General features: G+C 52.2%; 1 protein-coding gene across 2 annotated transcripts in view; it reads right to left on the reverse strand.

Moving 5' to 3' along the window:
• Nucleotides 1-339: 339 nt before the first annotated feature.
• The window catches only part of RGS6 (regulator of G protein signaling 6), a 557,198-nt gene continuing 537,526 nt past the window's right edge, over nucleotides 340-20,011 (reverse strand). Inside the window, exons 17-18 of one of the 2 annotated variants that reach the window (XM_088024538.1) lie at nucleotides 10,461-10,527; nucleotides 340-1,834 (exon numbers count right to left, since the gene is read on the reverse strand). In XM_088024538.1, the coding sequence (XP_087880664.1) occupies nucleotides 1,668-1,834; nucleotides 10,461-10,527 (234 nt within the window). In that variant the 3' untranslated portion in view covers nucleotides 340-1,667. The remainder of the gene's footprint in view (nucleotides 1,835-10,460; nucleotides 10,528-20,011) is intronic. The other variant, XM_028101509.2, reaches the window with a different exon arrangement.

Consider the following 20,011-nt stretch of genomic DNA (forward strand, 5'->3'; position numbering starts at 1 on the left):
TACTGTACCTGGCAGAGAGAGCAACTACCACCAGTGGGGGAAACTGAGGCATAGTGGTCAAAACCCACAAGGGTGCCACCCTAGCCAAGTCTCCTAATGCCCACAGTGGCCCTGCTGTGAGGAATGGAAGGCTGGTGCCATGGGGATAGGGCCCGTGGAATCAGACATACAATGGCACAGACATGGGGCTGTAAAGATGGTCACGGAAGCACCCAGGAGGCAGGGTCTGCAAACAAGCTTATGAGCCTTTGGTCACCAGCTGGTGAATTTGCCTACATGAGTAAAGAAATACCAGTGATCACTTTTTTTTTTTTTTTTTTTTTTTGCTTCTATGTTTGCTGTTTATACACTCCCCAGAGAAAATTTTCACCTATGGCCAAAAATAGATCGAAGGAGGCTAGTTCTAGCAGGTGAAGTGAGTGTCCGAGTTCAAAAACATGTTGCTTAATACCGCTCCGTCTGAGGGCTCACGGGCGTCACAATGGTGACAGTGACAATGAGGAGAGTAATAGCTACCATTTGCTGAGCACCTACTACGCGCCAGGCACCTGATTCAGTGTGTTACATATATTACCTCACGGCCAATTGGCAGATAGTCATTTTGACATACACATGAAGGGAGCACAAGTGGTTTTTTTTTGCAGGTTTTGCTTTGTGTCTGCTTTTTTCCCTTGAGGACCGACTCTGTTTCGCCTTGCCTTTTCTGGGCTGTCCGAGAAGCATCTGGCTCTGGCCTAGGCCCTCTGTCGCAGGTTCAGCCCCAACTCCAGACACAACTGAGACCTGGCCCAGCCAGGGGCCCATCAGGATGCCACAGGGTGGGCCCCAGCTGCCAGCGGGACGACTCAGCCACCTCCCACCAACCCCGGGGCCGGGAACTCTCCCAGCTTCCACCGGGGCTGCCGGAGGGGAGGATCCCAGGGGCCCCTGCGTTCATGGCCATGTTTATTTTGAGTAAAACACGAGGGAACAAGCCAAGGAGAAGGGGGCAAAAACAGAATGAGTTAGGAAGTAATAAATGTTTTAAAAGATGGTCAGAACCTCCACCGCTGTCAAGCTACAAGCTCTTTCAGGGACGCCGGTGCTTCCTCTGGTGTGGGACCCTTGAGGCATGTGACAGGACCAGAGGGCAGCCCTGGGCCCGTGGGGACCTCTTGGAAAGCCGGCCTCCAGGGCGCTGGCAGAACTGAGGCAATCCGCGAGGTTGCTCAGCACGGTCGCCACGACGGGGACGTGTGGCGCGGGGGGGCCTTACATAGACTCGGGGCGAGGCAGGGGGCCGTCGGGACACAGTGGCCATCACTACGGGGGTGTGGTGGGTGCCCCAGAGCCAGACGGGGGGGGAGGGGGAGGCGGGGCGTAACACTGGATGTGCTCGGGGCCAGCCGGTCCCTCTCGCGTGTGCCGGAAGGCGTGATCCCCCAGACAGAGGGAAGAGTGGCGGGAACAAGATTAGAATCTCAAGTGGTAGTCACGACAGGAGCCCCACGAGGTGGTGTGCTCCGAACGAGTTAGGGCCCGGGACCTCCTCGGGAACGGGGTGTCGGCGCACAACTGTACAAGGAAGAGAGGGTTGTAAACAGGGCCGACCCCGGGCTCTGTGGGCCTGTTCTCTCTGGTGTCCCCGGTCACCCACCGGGGCCCCCCTCTGCCGCCCGTCCTCGCCCTCACTCCTTCTCTTTCACAGTGACCAGGTCTCCCCGTAGGGAGACTCTGTCCGCGGAGGTGGAGCGCCGCCGCCTGCCCGTGGGGTCGTCGGGCCCGGGCCCTGCGGCGGGAACCGTCAGGAGGACTGCATCAGGCCGGTGAGGCGCTTGCCCGCCAGCGACTTTCCCTGCAGAGACAGGCGACAGAGTTGGCACGCACAGGCGCGCACGCTCATGCACACCGCGCGCACGCACGCACACGCACCACACGCACGCGCGCGCGCACACACACACACACACACACACACACACACACACACACACACACAGGGACAGAGACCGAGACAGAGAGCCAGACAGGTGAAGTAATTGCTGCACGAGCCCCGAAGGCCAAACGACTTAGCTAACGGACCCTGCTGATCTCTGGGTTCGGGGCCTTGACCGCAGACAGTTGGAACAACTAGGGCTCTGGGGCACGGGGTGGGGAGTGAAGGTGTGTTGCTGGTCCTCTTTTTGGGGTGTGGGAATTTTACTTACCCCAAACGAGGCATTTTCACTCTTTAGGTAGAGTGTCTCTTAATGCTTGTGGGCTGCCCCTGAACTTGATTTCATTCAAGCGAGGAAGGAAAAGGTGGACTGAGGAGTAGTAAGATCAGGGAGGGTGGGTTGACCCACACAGGTGATGGTGAAGGATTTGGGTGACTAGAAGCTAATGAATGAACTAGTCTTAAGAATGCAGGAGACCTAGGATCCTGTCTGAAAGGCAGGATTGAGCCCTCCCCGGGAGAGACACACAGGTGTGGTGACCTCTTGATGACAGGTTCTAGGACTGTGGAAATATAGGGGCCTGCGCCAAGGCTGGGAGCCTGGGCTGGCGAACGGGTGCCACCACAGGCCCCAGGGCAGCACGCTCCTGCCATGTCCTGTGTTCCTGGCTCTCTGTGTGTGGTACCCAGGGGCTGAGTTTGATGACTCCACATCGGGACATCTATAAGCCCTTCACTTGCCATGTAGCAGTTCTTGAAAATGAAAAAACTGAACTGGACCATGAGGCCTGGTGCATGAGGCACTGAGATCTTGAGAGAGGCCAGTGACTCCTGTGCCTGGGAGGAGGTGGCCGAGGAGCCTCTGATGTGGGATCGGGCACCACGAGGATGGATGAGGAGGATAAGTGAGTCTCGTTTTGCTTATTTCCCTTGACGCAGCCTGTGCCCATTCCCTGCTCACCCTCTAAAGAAATCCAGAACATTGGACAGGGCTCTAGAGGAGAGTGTGGCTGGACCCGAGCAGACTGATCACTGTGTCTGAGAAAATACTCAAAACCCATGCTATTGTTGACAGCTGGTCAGCTAAACCATCGCCATCTGCAAAGGGGAGCACATGGTCCTCATCAGCATGGGCTGTGGTGTTTGGTAGTGAGGGACTGCAAGGCCAGCGGCCCCTCATGTTCATTTCCAAGAGGGGTGTGAGGGCTCATCTTGTTTACTGGGCTTGGCTGAGTGCAAGCTGGATGTAATTAAAAAAATTGATCAGGTTTGTGAAGCCTGGTAGAGTACTCAATAAACCGGCTGATTGATGAATTGATGGATAATGGGTGTATCTAGTAAATGAACAAGGGCTGTGAGTTTGCTGGATGCAAGACAATGTGTCATCTGGCTTAGCTCTCCATAGAGGGACGTGCCAGCCTGACTTTGAGAATTCCAGTGGCATGCACGGGACCTTGTCCAGAAATGGAACTGCCCTCGGGAGCTGTTGGAAAGTCTGCATAGACATCCCCTAGCTCTTCTTCCCCTTTTATTTCACCCTGCATTTTCACTAGTGAGACAAAACTTCATTTTTTTCTCCCCAATTTTAAACACATGTGCGCGCGCGCACACACACACACACACACACACACACACACACAAAATCTCCCCCCTTATCTGAATCTTCAAATACACTAAACTTAGCCTGCAGCAGGCTACATTTATACCAGGGTAAGGATTTTTTAATCAGATTTTTTTAATCCTAGAAGGTTCCAGTGCCAGTCTTTGCAAATCACTAAAAGCAGGGTGGCTATTTCCCTGTGTAGAGTGGGTTAGGTGGGACAAGAGCTCACAGCTGGCAGAGGCTGCCCTTCAAGGACTTGCTCCAGCCCCTGGATTCTAAGGCGCACACATGGCTGGTGCTCTCCTTGACTGCCCTTTCTTAGATGGAGCTCGAGGCATTTGTCATCCTCTTGGTTCACCTGGGACTGTGCCTTCTTGATGCAGGCCTGAAGGCAGCAAGTGTGGGGACGTGTGTGAGGTCCTCGGGGGAAATGTGGAGCTGATGAGTCTAGGGGCCTCCTGGTCCGAGAGTTGTAACAAACCTCCCCCAGCCCCTTCACCCATGTCCATCCCTGCTCATGTGAAAGGCACTGCAGGATTTTGCTTGCCTCTCGGTGCCCCTTATTGCTGCAGTAAGCACACCCCAAATATTGGCTCCTCCCCTTCTCCTTCTGTCCCTTTTCCACCAGGGCAACAAATCACATCTTGTGTCACCAAATATATATGTTTTGGCTTTGCCATACATGGTATTCGGGCTCGGATTGAGCCGGCGTATGTGGAAAAAAAAAATCACTAAAGCTCCTGAATAACGGTCTATTGCTAGCGTGTATGTTAAGAGCCCAGAAACAAAGAAGGTGAGGTTTACCAGACATCCAAACCCTCATTATGGCTTCTTCCTCATTAGTGAGGTCATTTTGGCTGGAGAGGGGGCTGTGGGTTGAAGATTCTATATCTGGATTATTATGGAACTGTCCATCTGTTTGAGGTGCCTTTGGGCCCGAGGTCCTCCACCCTCCACCCCTCCCTGTTCTGTAGAAGGGGCTGGGGTGGGCTTGGAGGCGCTAATTAATCTCTTCCTGCTTGAGTCCTGGAGCTCAGCCTCATAGCTCTGACTCCAGGGCCCTGTGGCCGGCTGTCAAAGCCTGCCCCTCCCCTTGCCCCCAGTTTGCTTCCATTTCTCAAGACTTCAGAGGCCAGCCTAGAGAACTTGCCCTGAGATTGTTCCCAGCCTCTCAGCAATCCAGGTGGTGTTCCTTGGCATTTTTGTCTCCCTCCCCCCATCCCTGCACACACACATTTTTCAAATGCCAGTTCTGTTGCTAAAGGAGGTCGTGAGGTTTCAGGTCCCCTCAGGGGGCAGCTCAGTCCAACTGCAATCTGTCCGCTACTCAGTGACCTCCCGGGTGGGGCTGGAAGGTGGTTATTCATGCAGGACGCAGGCATGGCTAGATGCCTGGCCTTGGGTTTTGGGAAGGAAAGCCTGCAATCACACTGGCTCAGCAGCTGCCTCTCTTCTGAAGAGCTGAGGCTCCTGTAATTTTCAGGGATCAAAGTGAAATCTGACAGCAGAGGCTACCTGTGTTCAGAGATGAGCTGCCCCCAGGTCTATGCTGCTAGGGGCTTGCTGGGAGCCCCTGAGCTACCTGCTCTGTCCAGAGAGAAGAGAGCTCCTGCCCTGCATGCTCTCGGGCTCTTTTCCTCCCTCTTCTTCGCCCCCTTCCCTGCCTTAATCGGATGATGCTGTAGGAAGCTCTTAGGAAGGGGAGTGTGGTAATTCTATTTCCGCCCGGCATCTTGCATAGTTACGGGGGAAGCCATTTTTTCAGGGTGTGAATGTGTGATGTTCCCCAGCGCCGGTCGGTTGGGAATGGATCATGGTGCCAGGAAGGGCAGCCAGCTCAGCCCGAGGCCTTGTCGTAGCTGAGCAAAGCAGCTGAAGGTGGTTGAAAATGCTATTAGCAGGCAGCCTTTGTCCAAGTGAAAAAATACACAGTGATTAAGAACTGAACTGCAGAAGGTGCATTCCAGAGACACCAAAGCTTTGCATACAGACAGAGTGCTTTTCACCTTTGAGACATTTGGCAAAGTTAACCCAAGAGGATCAGGAACCTTCAATTTCATGGACTGGGTTCACAAAAGTCCACCCTCCACCCTGACTAATCATTTCAGCTCTGTGGCCATCTTGATGGCTAGAAGCCTGGAAGAAGGTGGTCATGGAATCCTTCATTTCTAAAAGGAAATGCACAAAAGGAATGTCTCCCTTTTGTGCCATGCTTTAAGAAAAATCAACATGCTGCTTGACATGCTGTGGCTCTGTGCATTGCACTTCCAGATATTAATCAACAAAGCATGCACGATCCGAGTTACCAAGAGCTTTCGCCACTTACCTGGGACACTGATGCTACACTCTTTGGCTGGGAGGAGGGCTGTGGCTCAGAGAGTAACCCTGGGGGTTACTGGGGTTAGGTGGCATATTGGGGACAGCAGAGCCAAGCACTAGGGACTCAGGCAGGACCCTTCTCAATGCTAAGGGAGTAAAGACATCTCAGCTGCTGATGAGACTCTCAAGCTGACTTGCCTAGATGACCAAAGACCAAAGTTATAGATCTCAGGTCCACCCAGTCTAAATCCATGTTACTATGGGGATAGAAATCAACTGTGGTTGTCTCTGGAGGAGAAGGATGGAATTGATTGGAAAGCGGCATAAGGGAACTTTCCAGGACCATGGGGCGTCAGTGACACTGGTGCATAGATTTGTTAAATTCATTGAACCACACACTTCAGATCTGTTCATTTTGCTCTCTGTAATTACCCTCAAAAAAAAAAAAAAATATTGGGAAACAATCCAGCTATCGCATCTCTGCTTTGAAATTTCCCACTCCTTATTCTTTTTCAGTTGCGGGTCCCGTGACTTTGCCTTTTGGCTCAATCCGGGGCTTCCTACTCCAGTGTAGGAGAAACCCAGTTCCTCTGCGAGAAGAACTGGAACTGGACTAATCGGGAACACTGTGTCTAGTGCCTTGATCCAAACTGATCACCTTGTTGTGGTATAGGCATTTTTCATCCCTGCTAATGAAAATAGGGTTTTGCTGAATGGGCCTCACCAAATGACCTCAGTAGGCAAGAAGTGGGAGGCTCCAGAGATGAGCTGTTCTCTCAAGGAGACTGAAGGTTACCCAGGAGGAGATATGATGCTCGGGTTCATAAATGATGAGTGAGCATGTGATCACAGGCCTGGGGAGGCCCTGCTGAGGGAAGCAGTCAGGAGCCTAAGAGCCAGGTAGGGAGGTAAGGGTCCTGGCTTGGGTTTGGCAGGAGGGGAGAAGTCAAGAACTTGCCTGAGTTCATCGGGTGACTTCCCTGGAGGTTGGTGCCCCCTGGCGCCCCTTCTCCACTGAACAAAACAAAAGGAATGATTTCAAAAGGGTGTATAAGGAATTCTGTGACATATCCTTTCTCGATGGTGTTTCAAGCTGGGGAGAAAGAGCCACTTGCTAGGGGTAGTGTAGGGCTTTTTGAAGTTGGCAGAGGACTGGGAGGAAAATCCATACTTAATACAGAAGAGTTTCAAAAAACTTCTCAACTCTCCATCTCTCATCAACTCTCCCTCTTTTGAACTTCATGGCAAGGTGGGGCAGATGAAAGGGGGAAACCTGGTCTTGGGACTAGCCAAAGATCACACACTGCTAATCCACAGCAGGGCTAGGCCAGTGCCACACGGGGGGACGGGGGTGCTTCTGCCTTCCTCAGTCCTCAGTAGTGGGGGGCTGGAGCCTGCGACAAGATCCATTCCTGGGGTCTGTATTACTCCTGGGTCCTTGCAAAGCTTTCTGATCTCTCTCAGGAGCTGAAGGGCATTTTGTTTGGCTTTAAAATATTTTATTTTACTTTTAAAAATAAGATACCACAAACATAAAACAATGCTCAAATAAAAAAATTCAAGAAATAGGTGAAACTTGAATTAATAAAAAAAGTTCACTGGCTGAAGAATTAATATTCATTCTTGTATATTTAAACCTGTTAAAAAGTAAGGAATATGATCATAATAAAAATAACGGATTCTTTTGAAACAGGTCACTATCTTAGGTACAGCGGTATAAACAACCGGATTTTGCCATGCAAATTGTGGGTCTATGGAATCTACCTGTAGTCATATCTTCTGAAAGCAATTCCCATAAATGGTTACTGGGACCGTTAGGAGTTTCAGAAACCTTACTCTAGCCTATATTGGCAGCTACCAGTGCTTTTTTTTTTTCCTTAAAAAAATTTTTTTTTTTAATTTAGATAAGGTAAGTCGCCAGCACTCCTAACTGTCCTAAATGTGAAAAGAACCAACCTATCCCATGATCTATCTTCTAGGGACTTTCTCTTTGAATTTCTCATCCCTGCTCAATGGGCTGGCATCAATATCCCAGGTACATTCCCTTCTCAAGTGCCTTCCTCTTCAATCAGCACAGACCTTGATGGTGAGTGGGTGGGGATGGGCCCGTTACCAGGGGTACGGGTTAGCTACCCAGGACTGTAACTAACAGCCACCTGTCGACTGAACATCGAACCACTCTTGTGTGTCAAACACACCAGGCATTGTACAGACACTCGTGTTAATGTCCACACCCTCCTTGCCAGTTTAAAGTCTTAGGACATCTTAGGTTAAAGTCTTAGGATATATTATGTCAGGATCGATGAAGAAACAGGCTCATATAGAGCTCAAGCCCCTTGCCTGAGAGCATACAGCTAGTCAGTGGCAGAGTGCAGTGGGTCAGCCTTCATGAGCCGCACACTTTCTACTTTGTATGTGGCCATCCGTCTCAAGGAAGGAGGTAGATGGAAACCCTCAGAGACTAATGACTCCTCCCTGCCCATCTCCACTAGGCAATCTCTTTGGGCAGCCCAGGGAGATTTTCTCAACCTCACTGAGAAAGAAGCTTCCACCCCTGGACATGCCTGAGACCATCTCAAGCATTTCTGCTCTGCTTGAGGTTCTTCCCCTCCTCACATTCGGTTCTCTTGAGAGAGAAGGCGCCACTTTCTGGCTGGCAAGCCTGGCCAAGTGAGACTGGCTATTGCACTGAGCCGGGGCACCCGTCCCCGCTGCTTGGGGCACGTGGCTTTAAGGTGTACCTGCTGGACAGGCCAGGTGAAGCTACCACTTCTGTTTGTGCCCTCATGTTATTGGTGCTGCTGCCCCTGGGGTCGCCATAGCAACTGTCCCAGGGAGGAGAGGCAGGCAGAGCTGCCTTACTCTAATTAGAAACCAATTCCAATTAGAACCAAGTGCCTAAATCAGGGTGTCCCAGCCAGGCTGGGCGGGGGGGGGAAGCCCTCTGTGGGTGTGTTCCTGGCCCTCAGACTCCTGCCCTCCATCGGGCTCATCACTTTTGGGGCTCTTTGCAACAGCCAGCCTCTGCCAGCTAATTTCGGTGGGAGAGCTTCCTCCACGGTCCCCCAGCTAGACAGGGACAAATCTGGAACCAGGCAGGCATGCAGGAGTGACAAGGGGGAGAGCAGCTGTGCCCTCTGCTGGGGGCACAATGCCCAGACACAGATTCCCCAGCTTCCTTCCCAAGCTGTGCGTTTCCACCTGTGTTCTTCCTGTGCAGGGGCCATGCCCCCCCCCCCCCACCTTTCATATCAGATCTCCATCTCTCCTTCCTCTGGTTCTGACTGCACAACCCTGGTGCTCTCTGTGTACTCAGCTTGCAGGGAAGCTCTTGGTGGATTCAGGAGTGGAGTGGAGAGGGGAGCATTTCGCCTGCGAGGCCCCTCAGAGCTGTGCCTTCCTTTAGCCCATGCAATGCCTTCCTCTGCCCCTGTTCCTCCATCTCTTCCCCAGAAGTACTCTAGGATCTTAGCTCTGGTTCACTCCAAATTAGGCAAAGGTCAAAAGACTTGAGGAAACGGGGACATGGCTGTGTTGCTACTAGCAACATCGTGATGCTTTTTTCCAAGTAGGACGTTCAAGTGACCCTTGTCCATGGCTCCAGGGGAGAGTGTCACTGAAGTTTAGTGGAAGAGACAGCAGGAGGAATCATTTGCTTGGCAGTGTGTGACTCTCCTGCAGAACCACGGGGACTCTACCTCCGCCTCCCAAGGGCACCTCTCATCTCCTACACACGTGTTCACCCAAAACTCATCCATAGGTTGGGGTCCGTGGTTAAGCCAGCTGCCAAAGCAGAGCCTAGAAGGCACAGGCAGTCAACATGAAGACTGTCCCCCACCGCCCCAAAGCATAATCTTTCCATGAATGTCCATGTCCGTTTGGACACAAATGCAAAGGAGGCCGGCTTATTTCTCTTTCTTCCCTACCACCAGGAATGCCCTGCAGCAGGCATTTATCACACATGTATTTCTAACCTGAAAAAGTGCGTCGGGGGATGGGTCAAGCAGCATTTTCAGAGATCTCTCGATAGAAACTTGGGTCAAGGGGTCTTCCCTACAGACCCTTTTTACATATTGCTGCAATGCTTTTGGTGCCCGTGGGACAGAGGATAGGCCCTCACCCAGCCTTCTTCTCCCCTGATGGTTTAGGACGTAGAAATATAAGATTTCCAAGTTTCCTGCAGGACTTGGCCCTGGGTCACAGGGGAAGGGTTATGGAAGCTGTAAGCCTAAGGATGCTGCTGTTGGATTTAAAAGCATCGTCAAAGGTAGTGAGCATTTCTGTCCTGTTCTGCTAGGGGCCCGGGAGAAGCGATCTGTACCTAAAGACCTTATTTGCACATTGCCTCTGGGACAAGAGACTTACATCTTAGCATTATTTTTGGATCCCTGGCTCCTTGCCTCTTGGGAAGAAAAAACTTATGGGTGCAAAAAAAATGGTCAGAAAAATGGGGACACCAACAACTAGATGCTGCTGACTGTTCCTGGAACGAGGGTGCGGGAACGAGAGTGATAGGCAGAGACAAGGCCACGGACAAACAGATCATCTCTTCCGGATTTTGGAGCACCTTCTGTGCAGAAGGATCCCAAAAAAAGGTTAGAGAGTGCGGACGCCGGGATCACTCACCCACTGCTGGAAGGAAGCCACCTCGGGGGTGAAAGGCAGCGGCCATTCTGACTCTGCGCCAGCAGCACTAGGCAATTGTGTTTTTAGGAAGGGAAGTGAAGAATAACTTATCCAGCTGAAACCAAGAATACCTGCGGCTTTCGGGGGGGGCCCCTGCCCAGACATGCGCACAGCGGCAGCGGGCATGCAAAGCGTGCGCAGAAGCCCATGCAAGCCCGCAGCGTATGGGACTCACGTCCCATACCCTGAACACAGAGGCCCAGGCCGGGCAGGCGGCGCATGCGCCCATGCGGACCTCCGTGCGCACGTTCGTGTGCGTGTTTCCAGCACAGGCAGCTGCAGAAGCATCTCATGCAAGCCGGAGAGGCATCTCATGCAAGCCGCAGAAGCAGCCATGTGATTGGCTGCAGAGCTTTATATCAGGCTCCTAAAATGCCAATCTTTGACAAGCACTGCAAACTTAACGCATTTACTTTAAGATACATCTATAAAACCTGAATTCTCCCCACCAGAAGAAGCCATTCGTGTCAGTGGAAATGGCCTCCCCGCTTCGGTTTCTGTCAATACCACAAGCAGGAGAAGCATGTATCCCAGGGATCTGGTTTAGGAGGATTTCAAAGCATCCCCGGCCACTTGCTTCTGACTCCTCCAACAACCCCACTTTGTAGTGTATGGCTAAAAAAATACAAGCCTTTGTTGATCTGGCAGTTGGAGAACCAGACTCAGCAAGACTGTATTGCTCAGGGTGGCCACAGGCAGGCAGACAGCTGAGAGGTGAGGGTTTCTGGGAATGAGGCATCTGTTGAGCAGAGCGCTACATCTGGAGGACTGCATTTCACACGCTTGTCATGGGAAGAACCACTCCTGATCTGTGTCTGGAAGCAGGAGGTGTCTCAGGGTTGTGCACCTCGGTGGGGGTGAGGGGGAGGCGGCAAATGCCAGATTCTGACAATGTATGCAACATTTTCTAGGTGGCTCTCCCCACTCCCAGCACCACACAGCTCTCACAGCCTCCTGGGAAGTGCTTAGGGGCCCGCAAGAAACTGACCACAGGGCAGAAGCTGGCCTGCCAGTCACCTGGGGCCCTCCACTCCCAGGGAAAGCAGAGAAACTGGCTCTGGACTTTAAAAATAAGCCAATAATAACAGCTACCATCTATCAAGTCGTTCTACGAGCTGGTCACTGTGATAATTGGATGTGCCTTGTACACATTGTCATATATGAGATACGCATGTAGCCATCCTTGACTGCAAAATAAATATAACAATACCTATCTCAGAGAATATTCTTGGAAATTAAGTAAGGTAATATGAGCTAAGCACGGGGGGCAAACAACAACGTAATAATGCAAATAGTAATACAAAGAGTTCCACTTGAGCACATATACTACAAACCCTCTGCTAAGCATTTTTTCCCCTACTTAATCATCTACTCTTATCTCCCCTTTACAGATGAGGAAACTGAGGCTTAGAGAAGCTGTTAAGTGGTAGAGCTGAAGTTGAACCGAAGTCCCTTGCTGTCCAAGCTTAGCAGGTGCAGACAGCCACAGTATAACACTGTGAGCCCCCAAGAAATGGCAGTAACTACTATTATGCCCTCATTCAGTGCCAGCATCCACCCTGTGCAGAAGGCTGGGGCTGTGTTATACCCGTCAGCCAAGTGAGCGGCTCCCCTGGGGTCTTATGCCAATCTCAGGTGGACAGACAGGAGTTAGCCAGGGCTGTCCATCTCTAACCCAGTCGGCTTCTGCACATTCTGGGGGTGGGGCACCAAAGGGACATTGTTCTCAGGGCAAAGTGAGCAGGTGGTCTTTAGTAGGGGGTGAAAATGCAGTTGGAAATGTCACTGCCAAGTTTCAGCATTTGGCCCTGGGTGGCTGGTGCTGCTTAGGCACAGCCCAGATGTGACTACCTGCTACGGCCGGGGTAAGGAGTGGTCTGGACAGCTCCGGGCAGTCAGCCACGAGGAGCTGCTCAGAGCAGGTGGGGGCAAGGTGCACCTCACTGTGGTTATTCATGCAGTCTGGGGGAGGGTAGAGAGGAAGAGGTCCCTGACACGAAACCTGAGCAAAGCTGCCAAAGGGCAGGTTGGGGGTTCCGGTGACCACCACCCCACCTGCACTCCTTCCTGGTGATCCTTCACATAACATCCTACAGATCTAGAAACAATTTAGGAAAAGCTATCATTGAGAGCTAGCAAATGACGGGCTCTGGAGCTGTGTCATTACCAAGGAGACCGCCATCAAGTATAGGATCGCAGCGTTGCGATCACTCACAAATGCTAATGCTTGACTCCTTTACATATTTAGAAAAATGGATGCCCTAGAACCTTCCAGTATCATCCAGGACAGAAAATCCATCAGAATTTCCTCTCTACTTTTGCTGCAGATTACAAGGTTGGATTGAGTTTTGTATTGGCTGTTCTATCTCTGTGTTCCAACTTAATCTGTTACGATGTAAAGGCCAGGCCCTCTATCCTTGCTTGATGGCCTGTCTTTTCCCATTCGGCATGGGGGTTCAGATGCACCCTGCTCTTGGGGCAAATGAGAAAGGCCAGCGGTGTGGCATGGGATGGTTCTCCAACCCTGTGAAAAAGTGTGGGTGCCTTCCAGATCCCCATACCTTTCCCTCCCCACCTCTTATATCCAGGCCACAATGGCCTGACAGAGTTTTAAAGGACTGTCTGAGGGAACATAGTACCAATCAACTCTAACTGGGTTTTCTTTAGCTTTAAAAAATGTCTTATTAAAACTTTGCTGACTTTACGGGGATCGCCATGTTTAATGAGAGGCCTCAAAGAATCTGAAAGCAAGAGATGAGGAAAGGAAAAAAGCCATAAGCTGTAATCACCATAATTATACAATCCCATGATGAGTTGAAAGCAGCCCTGGTAAAGCCGGAGAGAAGAGGGAGTGTCATTTGCAATCGTGCTGGTCTTCAGGACAGCTGGAAAGAATGTGACACGAGAGCCCTTCCTTCCCCTGAGTTGGGCTGAAGATAAGTCCTCAAGGCAGAGCCCAGGAGGAGGGGGCACCAGAAGGGCAGTTTCTCCCCGGTCTAAGGCCTCTGGAGCGTGTTCTGCTCCCGGCCACTTGGAGACGGTGCTGGAGCAGCCTGCGCCCCTGAAATCGGCAACTGGCATTGGGCGAAAGGCAACTGGCTTTCTCATCTTTGCTGCTTTCAAAAAAACGTCCTTTCTGGATGGGAAGGAGGACAGGCCAAGCTTTCTCCAACTCAGAGCCAGGGTCCCCCACGCACGAGCCCACCCCGGCTGTGCTCAGCCCGACTGCATGACCGCCGCTCAGCTGCCCTGTGCCAGCAGGCATCTGTGTCCTCTGCTCGCTGACCTCCTTTCAGGCCTTCAGGGGAGAGAGCCCTCTTGCCAGAGCTCAGCTGCAGCAGCAGCGATTGGCTTAAAACAAAACCAACACACAAAAAAAACACCCAACAAAACAAAAGGCAAGGATGACATGTGAAGGGCAGTAATTCCGCTCCTTGACAGTTTCCCTTGCTTGGCTTGTGTCATCATCTGGCTTTTTCTCCCTCAAGGCAGAGGCTGATCTGACTCTTGGATCCCTCTCCTCCAATCTCAGCAAACTCCCTCCATATGATCTATTCTCCTTTTCTAAGACTTATTTATAAACCATAGACTAAAATGCAGTAGGATCCATTTAACAAATATTTAATGCATCAGAGGATTCCAGCTAAAAGAGAGGATAGAGGGGTGCCTGCGTGGCTCAGGTGGTTGAGCAGCCGACTCTTCATTTCGGCTCAGGTCATGATCTCAGGTTCGTGAGATCGAGTCCCGCATTGGGCTCCATGCTGGGCACGGAGGCTGCTTAAGAGTCTCTCTCTCCAGGGGCGCCTGGGTGGCTCAGTCAGTTAAGTGGCTGCCTTCGGCTCAGGTCATGATCCCAGGGTCCTGGGATCAAGCCCCGCATCAGGCTCCCTGCTCAGCGGGAAGCCTGCTTCTCCCTCTCCCTCTGCCTGCCGCTCTGCCTACTTGTGCTCTCTCTCTATCTCTGTTAAATAAATAAATAAAAATCTTTAAAAAAAAAAAAAGAAAGATTCTCTCTCTTCCTCTCTTTCTTCTCCTCCCCCATTTCTCCCTCTCTCTCTAAAAGAAAAGAAAAAAAAAAGAGAGAGAATCCAATGCAGAAGGCTGCTCTATGATACCCTTGGCCATTCAGCTTCTGCACGTTTCCAGGGAGCTTGGTGATCCTCAAGGTGACATACCCCACTGTTGGAAAATTGCTACTGTTATTCTCCAGCAGGGTGGCCTTCCCTCTATCTTCTACCTAGTTCTTCTAGCTTTGTCTGAAACCACCCAGAAAGGTCCACTTACTGTGGAAGACAAGCACAAATTTATCTCATGATGGTTATCTGGTCTCCTGAGGGGCTAGACATCTCTACCCCACCCGACATGGCTTCCTCAGTTACTTTCTTCGAATTTTCCCTAGATGGTTCAAGTTCCTGACCAATTGTGGGGGCTTAGAAGCAAGACTCAACACAGTCTAGAGCAACACGAAAGCAGTGAGACATTTTTCTCTTTTGGCCGTTCCACTTTGGGTATTATAGCCTAAAGTAGCTTTTCTCTTTTTTAAGGCAATTGCATCTTGCTTTTGCTTATATGAAGCTTGTAGTCAACTACAACCCCAGAATTTTTTTTTTTTACTTGAATTACAGCAAAGGCTATGAATGCCATCCTATAGTTATGAGGCTGAATTTTTTTTAACATAAAACTTATCTTGTTAAATTTTATGTAGTCGTTTCTGACCCACCATCCCCACCTGAAGGAGATACTCTTCAAATAGAATTCCACTGTCTACCAAATGAACACCTTGCAGGTGCTGATCTGTGAATATGACTGACGTGTTCTCTCTTCATCTGAGTCCTCAAAAAGGATGTCGATAGGACCAGGCCACGTGGCCTACCACCAGAAACTGCCTTTCCGGTTGACACAGATCTATAAATTCACCCTCTTACCAGTCACTAAGGTGCCATGAATACACCGGCTTTACCCACTTCTGGGAAGTGGGGCGGGGGACGGGCAGGAATTGCTATTGGTTTCAACCTTACTGCACTAACAGCAGCTCATGAATAAATATTCTCTGGAGCAGGGGGATGTAGTGACGATAGTCATCCTTCTACCATCAGCCAGGCTGACAAGGGGGCTGTGGGAAGTTCCTGCCAAATACTATGCCAATAAGAACCATTCCTGCTGGGGCCGTGGTGCTCAGGTCAAAAGGATTCGGCCGTGACTGGGGACAGTGGAACCGCCAGGAGGGCCGTTGCTGGGGACGGTCCATGCTCCCAACCCTGTCTTGCCTTCCTATCTGTTGGGGAGCCACCGAAGGGTCCTTCTCCCGTGGGCCTTGAGGTCACGTCGTCAAGCTGACAGTCCCCCTCCCCCCGCCCCTGCTCTGAGCCTTCCTCAGCGCCCCCGGCAGTGTTTCAGTTAACCTTCTGCTACATGGCAACATTTCACAGATTGTGCCTATGTAAGATTTTACGTCCTGCCCTCCTTGCAGAATGCTGAGATTCCCAAACTTGACTCAAATCAAAGATACTCACTTGCTGCTGGACAACAGGGGACACCCCCGAGTCATTTTCCCCGGGAGCTCATTTGGGGGGAACTCCATGGTGGTTTTACTTCTTAGCCTTCAAGGTCCTTAGACCTTGAGCTCTCTGACTTCTAACTTTTCAGTCTGGACACAGGCCGACTTGGATCTCTTCTTCTTGACCTTGACATTGGCAGCTTTGTCCCCTTCCTAGGTTCCTGCTATTCCAAAGCCTGGCTAACACCTGGGGGTTTCTCTCTCCGGCCCCTCTGTCCCCCTGGCAGGACAGAGGTGGATTCCATCCTTTGCAGAAGTGGGTGTTCTGTCCTGCTGAGTGGTCTGCACTTCCCACTATGCATCCCACTGAGGGCCCTGCGGTCACCTTCACCCTCTGCCTTCTCACTGGACAGATGTCCCCCCCACGGCTGTTCCCATGTGGCTGCCTGGGGACAGGTGCCAAAAGTCTGACCAAATAAGTGACAAGGAACAGGCTGAAATCCCACAACCCCATCAGCTGCTGTTAAAATGAGAGCTCCTTCTAGAAGGACATCTTTCCTGAGTGGGGGGTGAGAGGAAGCCTCTGTTATGGCAAAGGGCTGCAGGTCACTTCCCGAAATAGATTCCCGCCTGGCACATACAGACACAGTTTGCCCCCAGCCTGCCTTGCGGGAGACTGGCAGGGTATGCAATGTGGATCTGAATCAGTGGCTGTAAACACACAGCTGTGCCTTTCTGCCTCAGAGGAGTTAGATTTTCACTTGACTGCTCGTCACACTGGGGTCTGGGGAAGGCGAGAGAGGGCCTGGGTAGTGGGGAGGGAGGCTGGCGAGAGGAAGCAGGAGCGGCTTTGCAGAGCCTGGCTCCGTGTGCCCCACGTGCTCCTGTGTGGGGAGGCTGAGTCACTGCTGGGTTTTCTCCCCGGGGGGGCACTCCGTGGGGAGGGGATTTTGGCTGCTTTGGGTTGACAGGTTGAATCATCAGCTGCAACAGCTGGGGGTTCCTCCTTCTGAAAGGAGTGGTAGGATGTAGGGATGAGTTTCTCCAAACTGACAATGTCTGACCCTTTTTGGTACACAAAAATCTCACTCCTCCCCAGAGTTTCGGAAGACCCAAGCCCATCCCCTGCCATTGGGAATCCCTTGATCACTTTTCCTTTTCTGCATCCTGGCAGCCAAGCTGATTTGGTTGTCTTACATGCTGTGTGTGTATAAAAAATAGACTTTTACATTTGCATTTTCCAGCTATGACTCTACTATTAAATATGCTTTGTGAAGCTTTACTTGTAGCCAAGATGGAGAGAGAGGGACAGAGGAGGCTTCGCTGACCACTACCTATAACCAGGATAGCACAGACTTTGGTAACCTCCTTTTGCCCACCTCTAAGAGAGGACAGTGGCAAGCTGGCCCAAAGTTCTCCAGGGAACCAGAAAGTGTGGTTCAGGTGAGCAGCAGAGTGATGCTGAGGTCCCCAGATGCTCATCTTGCATTCTTTTCCAAGCCCCACGAGGCACGGGTGATGCCATGGCACCCACCCTGGAGACCACCCTTCTGCCCAGCAGACCTCATCCTTACCTCCCACCACACACCCAGCTGGGCATCCATCCGGAAGGGCAGGGACTGCAGAACTGGCAGGAGTGACCAGCGTGTGTTGCTTACCCCGTTTCTGGTGACACCCCCCGCCCCCGCCCAGCGGTCACAGTGTATGAGTGAGCCCTGGGGATCTGAGCGGGCCTATGGCTTAGGGAGCCTGTGGTACTCTTAGTTCTGCTAGGGCTTTATCCTCACAGCCTTGCCCAGGGCTTTTAAATACAGATCCAACTCAATGTTAGCCATGGTTTCTGTCCCCGTCCGCAAGGCTGGCAGCCACTTTCCAATCAGGAAGGCAGCTCTTCGCTCAGTCTGAGGGATGATTAGCACAATTCAGGAATCTTAGCCTAGAAAGCAGCACAGACCTATGGACACTCCCAGCTGGAAAAGTCTGTAGAGATTATTTAGTCCATGCCATTGTATTTAGGAGGAAACCAGGGCTCAGAGAAGGCTAACGATTTGCCTGAGGTTGCACAGCTAGCAAACTGTGTCTAGAAGCAGGGGCCACTCCGCCTGCTGACAAGTTCCACAGGGTCCCAGAAGTCCTCACTGCTCAAGAGAGGCAGGATTCTATGCTTTCCTATGATTTCCAAAATCTACCATGGAAGTCCATCTCCATCTCTGGGCAGGCCACGGTTTCACTATTGCTGGGCCTCAGGGCTCTGAAGTAGGAGAGCCTAGAACGACAGTCCGACTCAGCGGTTCCAGAGGGGCTCCAGGTTTTGCAATCAAAACCAACCCTATGTAAAGATTTGTAGCCAAGAGTCCTCTGCTGGAAGCCCAAAAGGATTTTTTTTTTTTTTTTTTGACTGAGGTCAAAGCCCTTTGGGGGCTCTGCTGAGTCTAGGTATTTGAGAACACATTCCCTGGGGGTGGGTGGCTGTCTTCCATGACACGCTGAGGGGGAGGGGGACCAGCCTCCTGGGGGAAGGAGCCGCTCCTGCTGAGCCGCCCGATACCCCCTCTGCCCGGAGCCTCAGCCTTCTGCTTCCTGTGCAGCATCTGGGTCTGGAGCTGGGGTTTCTTCCTGCAGCACTGCCTGGAAAGGCGGCAAGGTGAGCTGCTAACTTTTCCTCCCTCAGCTTTCCTTATGGCCAGGGAGGGAGGAGAGGGAGAGGTCGGGAAGAGAGGGAAAGGGAGGGAGGGGCGAAGGCGGGTGGGCGACAGCTGGCTCCCAGAACTTCCTGGTCCCTGCCTGACTTTCCTGTCGCATTCCTTGCCGCCTGTTGTGGAGATGCCACTGGGAACAGGCCAGGCACCCTGAGCTTCCGGCCCTGTGGTTTCAGTTCCAAGGAGAACCTTGACGAAGCTCCACTGCCGAGTTCTCTTAGGTGGGTGAATACCTGGTCCTCATCTCTGCTCCCCTCTGGGGCTTCCGGTGCCTGCTCAGGCACCAGCAAGCCCATTTCCCATCTTTGGAGCCTGAGGCCCCGGCTGATGAAGCTCTCAAGGGGGCAGCTGGGGCTTCAGCCGAACCCCCAGGCCCAGGTGGAAGCCTCCAGGGAGGCTGCTGCCTGTTGCTGACCCCCTTCGAGTGCATCACTCCCTGGGGCTGCTTCCACAGAACTGTACGCGAGAAGCAGACCTTCTCTGGCTTCTCCTCCCCAGGTAGCTTTGGCCAGCACCCAGAAAGCGACAACCAAATGGCCGCTGCTGAGCCTTGGCGGAAGGAGCTTTGCTTCCTCTCGCCCTCCTCCTAGGCATCCTGGGGCCTCTGTGTCAGAGTCAGCCCGCGGCAGGGCCCTCCCCACTCTCGGGAGGCCCCGAGGGAATGAGCATGCCTAAGAGAGAGCAAGGAGGCAGCAAGCCTTTCTGCTCTGGCCACCCTCACATCCGCCTTGTCATCTGTCCGCAGCAGAACCAGGAGGATGGCAGAGAACGGGCAGGCTGCTGGGCGCTGAGCGGTAGGGAGTGGTCTTGAGTTGGAGAAGTCCCCTGCTCCACCAGGCGGTCACACCGGGACCCCGCAGAAGGAATCAGAGGAGGAGGGGGACGGAGATGCAAACGTGAGCCACAGTGATGCACCTCATGTTTTCCCCTGGGGCTTTCGTGTTTTACAGCCGTAGTGAAAGGAAGCCTCCCAGCGCACAGGACTCGGGGGAGATAGGCTGGGTTCATATAACCTGAAACCATGTGTAGGCCCCCCTGCCCTTGTGAGGCTGCTGTAGGTTAGAGTTCTTGGACTGGGCCTCCTCGGACCAGGCCCCCACCATGTGCAGTGGTGTGGGTCATTCACTGCCCAAGGGCAGCTGAAGGTCAAGTAGGGGCTGAAATCTAGCCCGCACCGTGCTGGCCATCTGTGGGGCTTGGGGCCCATCGGAGGAGTCCTGTCTTCTGTTTTGAATGAAGGTACAACATGGACTAGTTGCACTATGCCATAGACTTTCAGTCTTAGACCTGAGCCT

This window comes from Eumetopias jubatus, unplaced genomic scaffold (assembly GCF_037043125.1).
Source record: "Eumetopias jubatus isolate StellerSeaLion01/CBP00866 unplaced genomic scaffold, mEumJub1_p1.0 scaffold_7, whole genome shotgun sequence".
Classification (NCBI taxonomy): domain Eukaryota; kingdom Metazoa; phylum Chordata; class Mammalia; order Carnivora; family Otariidae; genus Eumetopias; species Eumetopias jubatus.